This window comes from Vanacampus margaritifer, chromosome 15 (genome assembly GCF_051991255.1).
Source record: "Vanacampus margaritifer isolate UIUO_Vmar chromosome 15, RoL_Vmar_1.0, whole genome shotgun sequence".
In the NCBI taxonomy this organism is placed as follows: Eukaryota; Metazoa; Chordata; class Actinopteri; order Syngnathiformes; family Syngnathidae; genus Vanacampus; species Vanacampus margaritifer.
The window spans coordinates 20,616,772-20,630,545 of NC_135446.1; the positions used below are offsets into that span (position 1 = coordinate 20,616,772).

Here is a 13,774-nt window from a genome sequence, read left to right on the forward strand (position 1 = left end):
TAGATTTTTCATTTAATAACACACTATTAATTTCAATAATCTCCATTACATCAATCGTGATATAATCGTAGGTCTAGTAATCTGTAATTATATTACTTTGGTCGCGCCATTTTACAGGCGGCTGACATATTTCACCGCCATCTTTACCCAAAGGAGGCAAACTTAGCGAATGTAATAATTAGTGGTAGTCATACGAAGTGTGTGGTCTCTCTGAGACACCATAATGTGCGTGTGCTTCCCCTTATTTAGGTTGTTGCATTCTGTTAGTTCACCACTAGATGGCAAACATTTCCACACACAATGGTTTTACATCTTAATGCTTAAAAGAGGAAAAATGCTGCGGTGAAAAGGATCCATGTGCTGTTTTTTGTTTGGAAAACCAAACATCAGATAACGCAAATCCGGTACAGATGTCTGAAGTGGAAATAAAAGAGATAAACACGTTTGTCGTTAAAATATCGTTTAAGACAAAGCGCATGCTGCTCATGCTAATGCTTCTAGTGGTCTGGTTAAGGCAAACCTCCAGTTTGGGAGTGTTCAAGTGTGACTTGTGCGTGTCAACATTGTCCATGAAAAGCATATGACGCTTTTGCGCGGGTGAGGAAACGGGTGCGAGTTCACATCCTGGCTCTGGGAACCTGCGGCGAGTAGAGATGCTGCTGCAGAAAGGACAACATCTTCTTCCACGAATCCTCCTGGGCGTCCGAGTGGGCTTTGGTTTGGCCGCCCCACAGCAGGGTGACTGGGCACACGCCACAACAGTGAGAATCAAAGTATGGTGGTGCGAGGGCTCCCCCTTGCGGTACTCCGTGTGTGTGACGTGGCGACAAATCAAGTTTTGAGGCATACGACTCCTCCCGTCTCGGTTTTTGACGAATACCTTTGGTCTTCTTGTAGTCCCACATGAAGTTGGTGGCACGGAAGTGAGGCGAGTACGGCGGCTCGATCAGGTGTCCCGTGTCGGGATACTCCAGACGGGTCAGCAGGTGCTCCTTACCCACCGAACGCATCATTTGCTCGATCTGACGTGTGCGCAATTAAGTCACAACAACAAGTTAACGTCTTCAAGCCATCCCAGCTGCAACAGTCTTGCAATGTTTGGTAAATACTAGTACTGTATTTAGCAATGATTTAATGTTGCTATTAATTTATTATTTTTTTTTAATTTTACTGCCATTGACAGCAATAGACGTGGAAAATAAATTTGAACTATTTCTATTAGTTTCACATTTTTCCCCATTTTTTTTAAACAAAAGTATGAAAGCCTATACTTTTTTTGGGTACATTTAGAACAGATATAAAATTTGTGATTAATCATGAGTTAACTAGTGAAGTCATGCGATTAATTACGATTACAAACTTTAATCGCCTCATGCCACTAATTTTTAATAATCTTTTCTTTTTGTTCTTCTAATTTTTAATCTTTTTTTTTATTTTTTTTAAGAAAATATTATTAAAAATTTGGGGCGTCAGGCCATTAAAATTTTCAATCGCATGACTTCACTAGTTAACTCACGATTAATCACAAATTTTACATCTGTTCTAAATGTACAAAAAAAAACACCTCATACTCTTGTTAACAAAAGTGGGAAAAATGTTGAACTAATAGAAATAGTTCAAATTAATTAATTAATTAATTAATAATTTTAATAATCTTTTCTTTTTTTTCTTCTAATTTTTAATCTTTTTTTTTTTTTTTTAAGAAAAGATTATTAAAAATTTGGGGCGTCAGGCCATTAAAATTTTCAATCGCATGACTTCACTAGTTAACTCACGATTAATCACAAATTTTATATCTGTTCTAAATGTACAAAAAAAAAATACTCATACTCTTGTTAACAAAAGTGGGAAAAATGTTGAACTAATAGAAATAGTTCAAATTAATTAATTAATTAATTAATAATTTTAATAATCTTTTCTTTTTTTTCTTCAAATTTTTAATCTTTTTTTTTTTTTTTTTTAAGAAAAGATTATTAAAAATTTGGGGCGTCAGGCCATTAAAATTTTCAATCGCATGACTTCACTAGTTAACTCACGATTAATCACAAATTTTTTATCTGTTCTAAATGTACAAAAAAAAAAAAATACTCATACTCTTGTTAACAAAAGTGGGGAAAATGTTGAACTAATAGAAATAGTTCAAATTAATTTTTGACGTCTATAGCCGTCAATGGCAGTGAATGAGTTAATTGATTTATTGTAAACAACAAAATCCCCAAAGTAAAATAAACCATTCCGCACCTACATTTGACTGAACTACTTCGTAAAATGTTGATGAATGAATCCTAACAAAGACAAATGTTAGCGTTAGCTCACATCGTCTGCATACTCCACAGCCGGAGTATTCTGGTCGTCCTCGCCAATGACCAACAGGAGAGGACAGTCGATTCTCCTCACCTGTTAAAGCGCGACAACAAAAGTTACTCCAGCAGAGGGCGCCGCTAATTCGTTATGACGTTTTTTTTGCATCCAACGTGAACTTACGTCGGTTTTCCGGGACAGGTCGCTGGAGATGGGCAGGCTGATGTCTCGCCAGATCAGATTCTGCTCCTCATCCACGCGTATCTGTCTTCTGTTGCCACGGTAACCGCATCAGACTCTATGCAGGTGTCTACTTATGCGCAGGGTCCTACATAACAGCCCTGTATATTCTTAATGAGCTAAATAACAGCATTTAAGTAGCTAAACCTCAAACTATTGAATATCAATATATTTTTTTAAAAATGTGTTGATTTCATGGTATTTATGTATGAAATTAGTAATCCTGGGTTCGGGCCAGCGTCAGAGAACTTCGGGTGGCCCGACATCGCCACATTAGCGGCTCCTAACCTAACCAACCTACCCCGATATCGGCTGTTGCATCCCGCTCAGGGGTTGGTCGCGTGGGTAAAAATGGCTGCCACTGATGGAAATGCAACACGCAGGCTGCAAATGGAGACAAAACGATACAAGAGGAATTCATTAAGTGCTTCGATCCATTCATTTTCGTTGTCCTTGAAGGGCACATTTACATCAATGAGGGTCAAAAAGAGAGTTGACAGCGGCCTTGGCGGAGGTCGTCGAATGAGCTTACCTTGACGGCGCTCTCGGCCGCCATGTGGATGCCCACCGCGGCGCCCAAGGAAAGGCCGAAAATTCCCACTTTGTCGGCATTGACGGCGGGATGCTGCTTGATGAGGTCAAAGGCCGTCTGCCAGGAAAAACATATTTACGACGACAACAATTTGTTTGATACTTTTGGCTTCATGTGCATTGCATTCAAATGTTTCCAGTATTAGGACTTAAAAAATGAAAGTAGTCGATGAAAAATACACAAATGTGAGCCCAAAAATATTAGGGAGACCAAAAAGAAATGGAAAAATACTAAATGAAATATAAACAGTTAGAAAAATATTAAGAGGACAAAGACAAAAAAAATAAATAATGAATAGATATATATATATAAAAAATACCCAAATATTGATATATATATATAAATATATCAGAGAAAAATGCAATAATATTAGAGTAAATATTTAAATATTAAGGAAAAATAGAAATAACATTTTAGTGAAAACATACACAAATAATAAAAAAAATATCTGGAAAAATAAAACAATGTTAGATGAAAAGAACACCAACATTTTAGGGCAAAAACTTGATGACAACTACACTAATAGCCCCCCCCCCCCCCCAAAAAAAAAACACTTAGAATGCGCGGGGGAAAATCTAAAATATTTGGAGAATTTTAAAATATTAAAAACATAATAATTGTAGAAAATGATCAAATATTAGGGACAATCAGAAAAACAATTAACATAAAAAATACAAAAATATTAGAAAAAAGAGAAATACTATAAGAAAATCTGACAATGTTGACAAAAAAATTAAACTAAAAATAGACTGACGACAGGTGAACTACGATATAGCGGAGGATTGTTGTTTACAAATCAGATTTTCACATATCAAAGGCAATTTTTGAACAATCCATTTTTGGTTTTGTTCTCCTATCCAAGTGTGTTACAGAAAATGCGTGTTTGCAAAGCACGACGTGTCGCGGGCGCGCGTGCGCTCACCTCAAAGTATTTCAACTCCAGATCTGCGCTCGCCAGCTCGCCGGGAGCAAAGTACTCCAGCGCCAAAGAAACGTAACCGTGCGATGCCAGCAAGGCCGAGCGGTACTCCAGCAAGCCCCCGCCGCCCCCCCACATATCCAGCAGCCCTGGGAAGGGTCCTGGACCTGATGTGGGCACAACGGTCCACTTCCTGTTACCACGGCAACATGCTTGACCCGGTTTTGGGGTCGTAGAAATGAACGCAAACTGACCTGACGGGATGAAGAGGGTCCCTCGAACGCCTCGGTCGTTGACCTCCACCCTGCGGACCCCCGGGGCCTTGTACCACCTCTCCGTAAGCGCCTCAGCCAGAGGGCGTCGGCCGCTGAAGTCGTGGCTGACGTGGCCGCCGTAAACGGAGATGGTGAAGAGCATGGGGGTGCACACGTTGCGCTTCCGCAGCCTGGGAGCAATTCAGCAAACATCTTAACTCATGTGCTCCCAAAAAAACGTATAAATACGTTCTATTTTAAATATCAGCATGCTCCCAAAGGCGGATTTATAAGTTTTTGAAAAATGTGTTTTTTATTTTATGCTAGAGCATACAGAAGGCTTTGATGCAGCCTCTGTAAAGAGAATGGTTGGTAGTTGGTTGACACAGAGCATAAGAGATCAACCAGGGCCACGTTGCAAAAAAAAAAGCTCTTTTCCCCAGTGTTTTCAACAGATTTGCAAATAATGATGAAACTTAGCTATATTCTAATGCTAATTTCTGGAAAACTGAAACAGATAGAAATCTACTTTTCCCCCCTGACAATTCACCTGAGGCCCGTGCGGCTCCCAGGAACAGGCCGCATGCTCCACAGCAAACCCATCACTTCTTTCCCTCGGTAAGTTCCTCCTAAACTCACATGGTCTGCAACTAGATGGACAAAAAACGACAAAGTCGGCTCATATCTGATTGCAGTGTTGTCAAGTTGGAAGTTTACATTTTGGGATGTTTATTTTACCAGACACGGCTCCCGTGGCATCGCTCATGTAGTGCCCGTAAGCCTCCCAGACGTCTTTGTCCTCCGACTGGTGCAGACAGCGTAAGGTCACCGGAGCTCCAGGAGGCAGATTGTGCACTTGCACCCCGAGTTGCTCGTCCACCAGGGCCCGCCTGGGCGCCACAGACAGAATGGGCGGTGGGGTGACCTGAGACATGGCGGACAACGGTCTGCGGAGGGAGACGCTTTTGTCACTTTGAGGATGGCACTCCAAAAAAAAATTACAGTGAATCTCCAGAGGAAAAACGAAATCTGATATGTGAATCTTTTTTCCACACCTTTTTCAAACTGGATAATTATCAAATAAAATGATATGCTTTTCCATACTTTCGCAGGAACCCGGAAAAAGGTGAAGAAATAATCCCAGCACATCCTAAAGGCAACATCTTGTTGGTACAACCATTAAGGTTAACCACTCGTTCTGGTTTAAAGGCATCAAATCCGATTCGTTTTTTTTTTAAAGAGACGTCTCAGCATCATTAGTTCACATTGGAGACATTAAACAGTGTCGTGCTTTATTTTGACCGCGTATTATTACATTTCGATGTTTCCAGAGTGTTGCATTCACGTGTATACGCTGGCGTCGGTTTGTATAGAATTTCACTACGAAAGTACGAGTACAAACATACTTTTCAGATCCAAAACAAAATATAGAAGCGTATAATACACACATCTGTCTAGAATCATCCCATGTACAGACGGTTTGTAAACTTGCAATTCACTTGTAGCTAATTTCGCATTTTCTAAACGTCGCTTACCGTTTACCAGTTAAATCTAAAACATGATTCCGGCTACTAAGGTGATAACCGGTTGTTTGACATGCTCATGTCGCTGCAGTTTAAAAAAAACCACGACAATTTCAGAATATTTACGGAAATTTGTAAAAAAAAGTGAGTCCTCAACCGAAGACGCAGGAGTGCTGCATAGTGATGACGTCACGGGGTTCGCGCTGAGTTCACTGACCTCACGTCTTTCGAAGAACGTAATTGTGAAGTTCTTCCAAGAATGTGATCCCCCCCCCCCCCCCGATTCTGACGTATTCTGCGATAGCAGCGCGAAATGCATGTTGGGACATTTTCGTAGCCGAGCAAGCAACAACCGATGCATCATTGGTTTTAAGAGAGCTGACAAGAACAACATCCGGGCATTCCATGCGTTCTTGCTGTGTGTGTACTTTCAACCCAGCCTTTTTTTTTTTTTTTTTTATAAATGAACTTTATTGTAGTTTACAGTACAAACAATTATTCTTTGCATGCCAAACAACATATGTAGACTGCCAGAAGGAACATAATGTATGGGTCCATCAATACAAATATAGGTAATGATAGAACATCACAGAAGTGTAAAGCTCAATATAGAGAATAGAATAGAATTATTTAAAAAAAAAAAAAAAGGTAAGAAAAAGCAATTAAATTAATATGCAAGGGAAGTAAACAATTTAGTTTTAGTAATTACACAATTCAGTTGGGAACTTTGGTATCTTTTACTATTTTCACAAATTTCTCAAATAAATATTCCAACTACTGTTGAATCTGATTTCATGTAATATTTGATCATCTGGATTCACTGTATTTGCTCTAAATAAACATGCAAAAATCTTTGGAACAGCTTTTAAAAAGGCAAAATAGCGGATGAAATGCCCTCAGGTTGTTCTTAAACAAATGAAATGATCCCCACTTACTGTATAGATTTGTTGGCTGAGGAAGTTGTTAACAGCGCACACGTTTGCACGCCGGCAGTTTACACCCCTTCGGGCTTTTCGTCATACTTGCCTTCACGTTTTGCTCACATCTTACACGTTGAGCACAAATGATCCCGGGTGAGAGGTCAAAGTTCCCTCCCGAGGACAGATAGACCACAAACGTGGCCTCGCGAGAGGGCGTTGCTCAAACAAGTAAAAATTGCCTCAAGTGTATTTTTTTTTTTTGTTATCGCTCACGACCTGTTCCGAGTCGAAGTGCGCTGACATGTTATCAAAAGTACAGTCAGTGAGTAGGAACGGGTAAGGGAATCATTTACCTTACTAGTGGGGAAGTCAAATCAGTAACCGAGTAAGTATGGATCCTTATTTCCCGGTTGCTTTGCTTGTCCAGGCAGAAAAGTAAAAGAGCAGCTAACCGCAACTGTTAATGTGTACCATGAGTGGAAATAACAAAATGAAGACATCGTATGAGGGTACGCTTCATTAAGACTGTACAATGTCAATATTATATACATCAGCTTATTGAGAAGATCTACAAATATGTCCAACATTCTGGATTATTGACATAGAGTTGCAAGAAAAAAAAAGTGGCGGCAGTAAATAGTAAATACATCTGAAAATGTACTTTTACGCTAACATTTGTATGTTTTGGTTGGACACAACATGTAAACATTAGAAATGGTGCAGGGTAAAAAAAAAAAAAAAGTGAACCTCTAGGCCAGAATTGAAAAAACACTAAAAAAATAAAAAGTCCACTGACTGTAGGCGACAGACTGGAAGTTGACCTACAGTAATAATAATAATAATAATAATAATAATATCATCAAGTACATGATTCAATGTCTTCATTAGGTTCCTTGACCATGACGATGATGTGGGGATGTTAATCAGGTTTTTAGAGATGCTTCAGCACCACCTAGTGGACATGAGCCAGAAGAGGGGGGGGGGGGGGGGCGCAGGGGGCACTCCAGCTCATGAGAGTGTGTAAAAGTATCTTGTTGAGGGTTCTGACGGCAGCCTATCAACGTTTTAAATGCTGACTTCATCTCTTATTCATCTGCTAGGAGTGAATCCGTCTTTACTGCAGACAAAAAAAATATCAGTTAAAAGACATTTCAGTCATCTCAGGTGTCCTTAACCACCTCCCGTCTTGTCCAGAATCTTGCTAGTGATGAGCACATGGCATGTTGTCACATTTTCCCCTCAGGTCGCCAAAAGTGTGCTACTGTTAACAACATTACAGAAGAGAGAGCGATGAGATGAGGTGCAATACCTTCTTTTATCCACACGAGGTCAGTGTTGCACCGTTAAATTGTTGTAATATTTAATAGAGGAATGTAGTTGGGCAATTTTGTTACACATTAGGCCTTCTGCATTGACTCGTCTATTTTTCTGCATTGTTTTATTTATGTAACAAACTCGATTCTCCATCTTTGGTCAGTGCAGCGGCCGTCATGTCTCATTACTGGCCCAATGTGTTGCTTGCTGGCCGTCCCAGGAAACGCGCGGAGATAAGGACGACGGCTCCTGCGATGCTTCCGATAAGATGCACCTGCTAATCACATTCACCACATTAATGAGAGCAGGGCCGCAGCGCGCGGGGCCGCGACTCGGACCCGTGGATCGATTCTCAGCGCGGGCCGCGCCCTCTGTGACGGACAAGTGGAACAGCACAGGTCCAGCCAGGAACTGATAAAAATGAGTTTGATTGTCTTCATTGAAGGCAGAGTTTAGTTTTGTTAGATTGAAATGGTCATTTTAACTACATTTTTTAAAATCAGAGATGCAAGTAAACTTTTGTAGAATTTTTTTTTTGCATCGATTCAAAATCTGCCCTTGTTTTTTCTCGAGCACATTCCGTTTTCATCATGCTAATAAGTAATCTAATAATATATGTAATATATGAATGATGGGTTAGGTTTAGGTTTGCGGTTTGGCACCATCCTCGCTGTCCCGCCTTATCAGCTGTTGACGGCCACTGAATCAGAGCGTATCTTTAGGTCCCGGCTATTGGAACCTCGCTCCATCTTCCCGCTCATTCATCAGCTAGCTCGGCCATCTTAACACTTTTCCCACTTGTGCGCTGGCACAAAATTTGAGTTATGAACGAGTCAAGTGAAAAAGAAAACAACAAAAAGGAGAACCACGTAATTTATGGAACAGGACAAACAGTTGAAAACACTGACAAGGAGGATGCAGAGTTAATATGTCCCGCCTCTTAAAGGCACACCAACACAAATACTACAGTGTGTGTGTGTGCTTGACTTGCTTTGTTTTTTTATATTTTATAATACAGTGCAATTTCCTTTATTCAAAACAGCACAAAAATAACTTAAGCTGTCAGTCCGCTAGCTTAATGCTAACGCTATTTTTAGCGTTAGCATTAAGCTAGCGGACAGACAGCCCAAGGTTATGTGGTTGTTTTGATACACAATGTATAATTCGTAAGCCGCAACTGCAAGTATTAGTAACTAATTTTGGGAGCAATGAATTGAAATTGGATCATTTCTGACTGCACAGTGAATGGGAATAACTGGATTCGAACCCGTGGGCCAGCGTGACGGCCCGGCAAGCTCATGAATATTTGAACAAGTCATGGGTTCAATAGCGTAGCGCTGACCGGCCAGCCGGCGGATGGAGTTTCACACCGCGCCAAATATTCTCGGCCGACTGAAAGATGGAGATGAAACTTCAATGAGTGGCTGTGATTAGATCAGGCTCGGTCCATTAGGCGACATCCTAGCTGGACTTCAGTGGCCATCGATCTGCGATGGGACATTTTAGTTGGCTCCAGGTGGCGCTGTGGAGGAGTCCGCAATTGCTGCGTGTCCCCGTCGGGATCAACTGCAGAACCTTTCTGACCCGAGTGGCGAGTCCGCTTGAAGCAATCGTTTTTTGGTGGGTTTGACAGAGGTTAAGTGAGGGAGCGTGCGTTAAAGGGGAAGTCAACCAACCCAAGAATTCTGCACGATAATATGTTATATGTGACCTCACCAGTCTAAACATGAAATTCTGATTAACTCTTTGACTGCCAGACGTTTTCAGAAAAGGGATGCCGTGGGTGCCAGCCGATTTAAGCATTTTGACTGATCTTTCAAGGTCCACAGAAAATGTTGTGTTTGGACTATGGAAACACACATACTACCAAATGAAAGATTGGACTCTCATCTTTCATCAGAAAAAGTTTGTTTCTACCTTATTCCGTTTTTCAGTAATCAACAATAGAAAATGGTTAGTTTCACCTCTGTTTTGAAACAAATGTCTTTTAACGTCTTTGGCACTCCTCCCTAGGATTTTACTAAACGTTATTTAACGTTTTTGGCAGTCAAAGAGTTAATATTACATTTGTGAAATATGATTTATGAAGCAAAATCCAGCCGTTTTTATCCATCTCAGGGGGCGGCCATTTTGCCACTTGCTGTCGACTGAAGATGACATCACAGTTGCTCAGGCAACGGCCAATCACAGCTCATTTCTGAAGCAGAGCTGTGATTGGTTGTTAGCTAAGACCTGAGCAACTGTGATGTCATCTTCCGTCGACAGCAAGTGGCAAAATGGCCGCCCCCTGAGATGGATAAAAACGGCTGGATTTTGCTTCATAATTCATATTCCACAAATGTATTATTAATCCGAATGTCATGTTTAGACTAGTGAGGTCACATATAACAAGAACAAATGACAAATGGAGGCGCCATTTTGTCATGGCCTCCATTTTGTTTCTGTGCATCAATATCAGAAAGTAGATGAACTCGAGCCGCTGCGTTTCCCGTGGACGTCTCAAAGTTGTCACGCTAACGTACGTCCTCCGATAGTGGCGGGAAGAAAATGGCTGCCACCTTCCTCTCCTGTTTCCTATCCATATCATCACTCTTACTACCCCCCCCCCCTCTCGCCCCCCCCCCCCCCGCCATCTCTCTCCTCCGTGGCAATTCATCCACTTTCCCATTTTTCCTCCTGGCTTATCTTTCCATTTGATCTCGTCCACTTTTCGGCCTCCTCTTCGCCTGTCGCTCATCGCGTCGTCGCCAGCCGGGCGCCTCCGCCGCAGAGGGAGCCCTCGGTGAGGGGGGAGGTCACCCACGACACGCCCATGCGGATGACATTTACAATTGGGACGCTTTTTTAGGGTGTGCAATCTAGTGCATAGCACATACAGTACTGATGACATCATCATTAAGAGACACCAAAAAGAGTTCTTATGTTGTGTGTGTCACGGCCTGATATTCTTATTATTATTGTCATTATTATCATTAGCATAGCGCTGTTGTTTTTTTCGCGCTGCCGTGTCGAACAGCATCAGGAAGACGTCATTAGTCGTGCTAGCGCCGGCGCTAACGTCAGCGCTAACGATGCTGGGACGTAGCCAACCCGGGCTCAAGGCGACACTGATGACGACGGACGCCGCCACAACGCTAACCGTGCTTGAAGCAAACTTATCGCCGCTTCCTCTTCCTGGGCAAAGTGCGAGTTAGCTCGGGTGCTACAAAACGTCAAATGACGCAAGCTAACCAGGCGGATGGATTCCCAATAAAAAACACAAGGGAGGGGGCGGCCTCAGGGGGGAGCAGGTTGTGTGTGTGTTTGTTAGCAGGTGGGGGCGGCGAGATAGATGGCGTTCCTGAGCGATGGTGACAAGCATAGACGCTATCAGGCGCCGTTTGTTTGCACACCTCCCCTGGCCGCATGCAAGGAGCCGTCTGAGGTGGCCCGGGCGCGAGGGCCGCTCGCCCGCGGGCCTGCGCCGCCTCTCCATCTCATCACCTGACACGCCGCCAGATGCTACGGCGCGATAACCGCCTCGGCGTCTACCGGGCCAACGTCTAGCGCTAATGCGGCGCAACACACACACACATAAACAGACAGCGGGAAGGAAGAAGCAACAAATCTAATACGTGATCATTGGGATGGAAGTGTGTGTGTGTGTGTGTGTGCGTGAGGCATGAGTGCGCGCGCGCGTTGATGTGTTTGTGTGCGTGTGGGCCCCCACTCGACAGGGGGTCCCTAGCAGGTAGCATGCGCTCTTGCTAATCCACAGCAACACCGAAATGGGATTAGTGTCGTGTATTTGAAAGGAAGGAGAAGGGGAAGGGGGGTATCTCCATCATCATCATCATCATCTCCATCATCATCATCATCATCATCATCATCAACATCACCACAGCCTGCCTTAAGTGGAATAACGTGCACCTTCTGTCTAATTTGGACATTATTCAAGGCTGTCACGGCGCAATTATTTAGTGCTTATCTCTGGCGTGCACAAGATGGTGCGTTTGTCACGCTGCCACACACACACACACACACACTTTTATAAATTCCATTGATGAGTGCGTGTGATAGGACCCCCCCCTTCAATGCGCACCCCCCCCTTCATTACAGCATTGATTACCTAGCTCGTCTTATCATGCCGAGACGCCGTATGCGGGTGCCGGATTGTTTGCGACGGGCCCACGGAGATTGCTTTGTTTGCACACGTGAGCGCGCACACACGCGCGCACACACACACACGCTGAGTGAGCGCTTCCCACAGGAGGGAGGGGCGGGGAGCCCCCGAAGGAGTTTGGAGATAGCCGGCGGGATAAAAAGAGTCCACGGCAGGTCGGGAAAAGGCCGACTTTTGATGTAAGAAGTTTTATTTTGTCTGAGCGGAACGCGAGACGCCAAAAGATGTCCTCACCGTGACGCCGCCACCACGCTCAGGTGGAAGCCTCGCCCAAACACAGGGCGCCAGTCCAGCATCACGCGGGGGCGAGAATCCACGCAGGAATTCGTGGCACAACTGCACGCGTATGTTCTACAAAAGTCTGACAACACAAAATTGTACAAAAAGCAAAGCAGAATTTCCCATAGGAAATAATGTCAATCCAATGAATCAGCTCCAGTTAGCCCAAAAATATGAAGCATATTCCATAATGTAGCTTTTTTGTTAACATGTTTGGCAATAACAAGCCAACTGTGGTGCTGAGCAACACTCGGTCGGACAAGTTAGGGCAACATAGAGATCCGGGCGGGGACGTCCCAAAATGGGCGTTAGCCAAACCATTTTGGCAGCATAGAAGACGCGTTTGCCACTTTGAATAAACGGCAAACGACACACTTTAACGATGATTGACAGCTGTTGTGAAACAGCTGCCACAACGAGAAGAGGCAAAAAAAAAAAAAAAAAAGATCGCGTATGCTCCAGGCTAGCAAAAGAGGAACCAATGCGTAGCCAATGGAATCTGAATCAGCAGATGCTAACTGTCGCCACGTGCAAAATGTGGGGGGGAATAATTTGTTTCGATAATTTGTGCTGCTACAGTTGAAAAGATATTACACAGTTTAATTTAATGACTGACCAACAGCATAAAGAAGACTTCCTATTAGCAGCTGCTAAGTTGCTAACGTACCTCGATAACACTGCAAGACTCGCATGAACTTCGACGGCATTTTGAGCACACATAAAAAGGAAATAAATCCAAATTGCACAAACTTGTAAAGCCTTCGAAAGCTCTCGTCGGAAAGAGAGGCGGGAATTCCAGGTAGCAGCATCGCCGAGTTGAAAAAAAAAAAAAAGCCCTCCTGACACTTCAATCCAAGATGTCCACCTCGCGCATGTCAATCTTGTAGGGAAAGTTGATGGCTAAACGCTAGCTTTAGCCCTCCTCGCCGTTCTAGTCCATTAACGCTGTGCCGTCACGTGACGTCCGCATCTCTATTGGCGTAACATCTATCAAAAGGCAGGCCTTCAAAATAAAAGCTTTTCATTTTCCCAAACTTGATTTGATCTGTACGGCGGCTGGCGCATTTAGCCGTTTGCCCTCAAACTATTTCAAGGTCTAGTGTGTTTCCATTTGTTTTATTTTGAGATTTTCTCACTGCTAATGCTAATATGATTCGATAATAGTTACAATCAGTCCATTTCATGAGTTCCCAAATTTGAAGAGTGAAAGAGGCCGAGGAAGACAAGTTAGTGGAATAAAAGAAGTCAAGTCAGAAAAAGGAAACAAAAG

General features: G+C 42.9%; 1 protein-coding gene and 1 long non-coding RNA gene across 11 annotated transcripts in view; one reads left to right on the forward strand and one right to left on the reverse strand.

The window, feature by feature from the left end:
* Positions 1-443: 443 nt before the first annotated feature.
* Positions 444-13,774, reverse strand: part of LOC144035331 (peroxisomal succinyl-coenzyme A thioesterase-like) — a 116,408-nt gene continuing 103,077 nt past the window's right edge. For 3 of the 10 annotated variants that reach the window (XM_077544942.1, XM_077544937.1, XM_077544941.1), the window contains 10 exons: positions 5,045-5,253; positions 4,857-4,956; positions 4,307-4,497; positions 4,056-4,219; positions 3,074-3,190; positions 2,843-2,925; positions 2,485-2,572; positions 2,317-2,397; positions 881-1,022; positions 444-742 (listed from right to left, as the gene is read on the reverse strand). In XM_077544942.1, the coding sequence (XP_077401068.1) occupies positions 618-742; positions 881-1,022; positions 2,317-2,397; positions 2,485-2,572; positions 2,843-2,925; positions 3,074-3,190; positions 4,056-4,219; positions 4,307-4,497; positions 4,857-4,956; positions 5,045-5,240 (1,287 nt within the window). In that variant the 5' untranslated portion in view covers positions 5,241-5,253 and the 3' untranslated portion in view covers positions 444-617. The other 7 variants (XM_077544938.1, XM_077544943.1, XM_077544936.1 and 4 more) reach the window with 7 other exon arrangements.
* LOC144035336 (uncharacterized) lies at positions 6,972-8,476 on the forward strand. Its single transcript, XR_013288419.1, has 3 exons — positions 6,972-7,134; positions 7,993-8,077; positions 8,232-8,476. It is a non-coding gene; the product is annotated as an uncharacterized LOC144035336 (long non-coding RNA).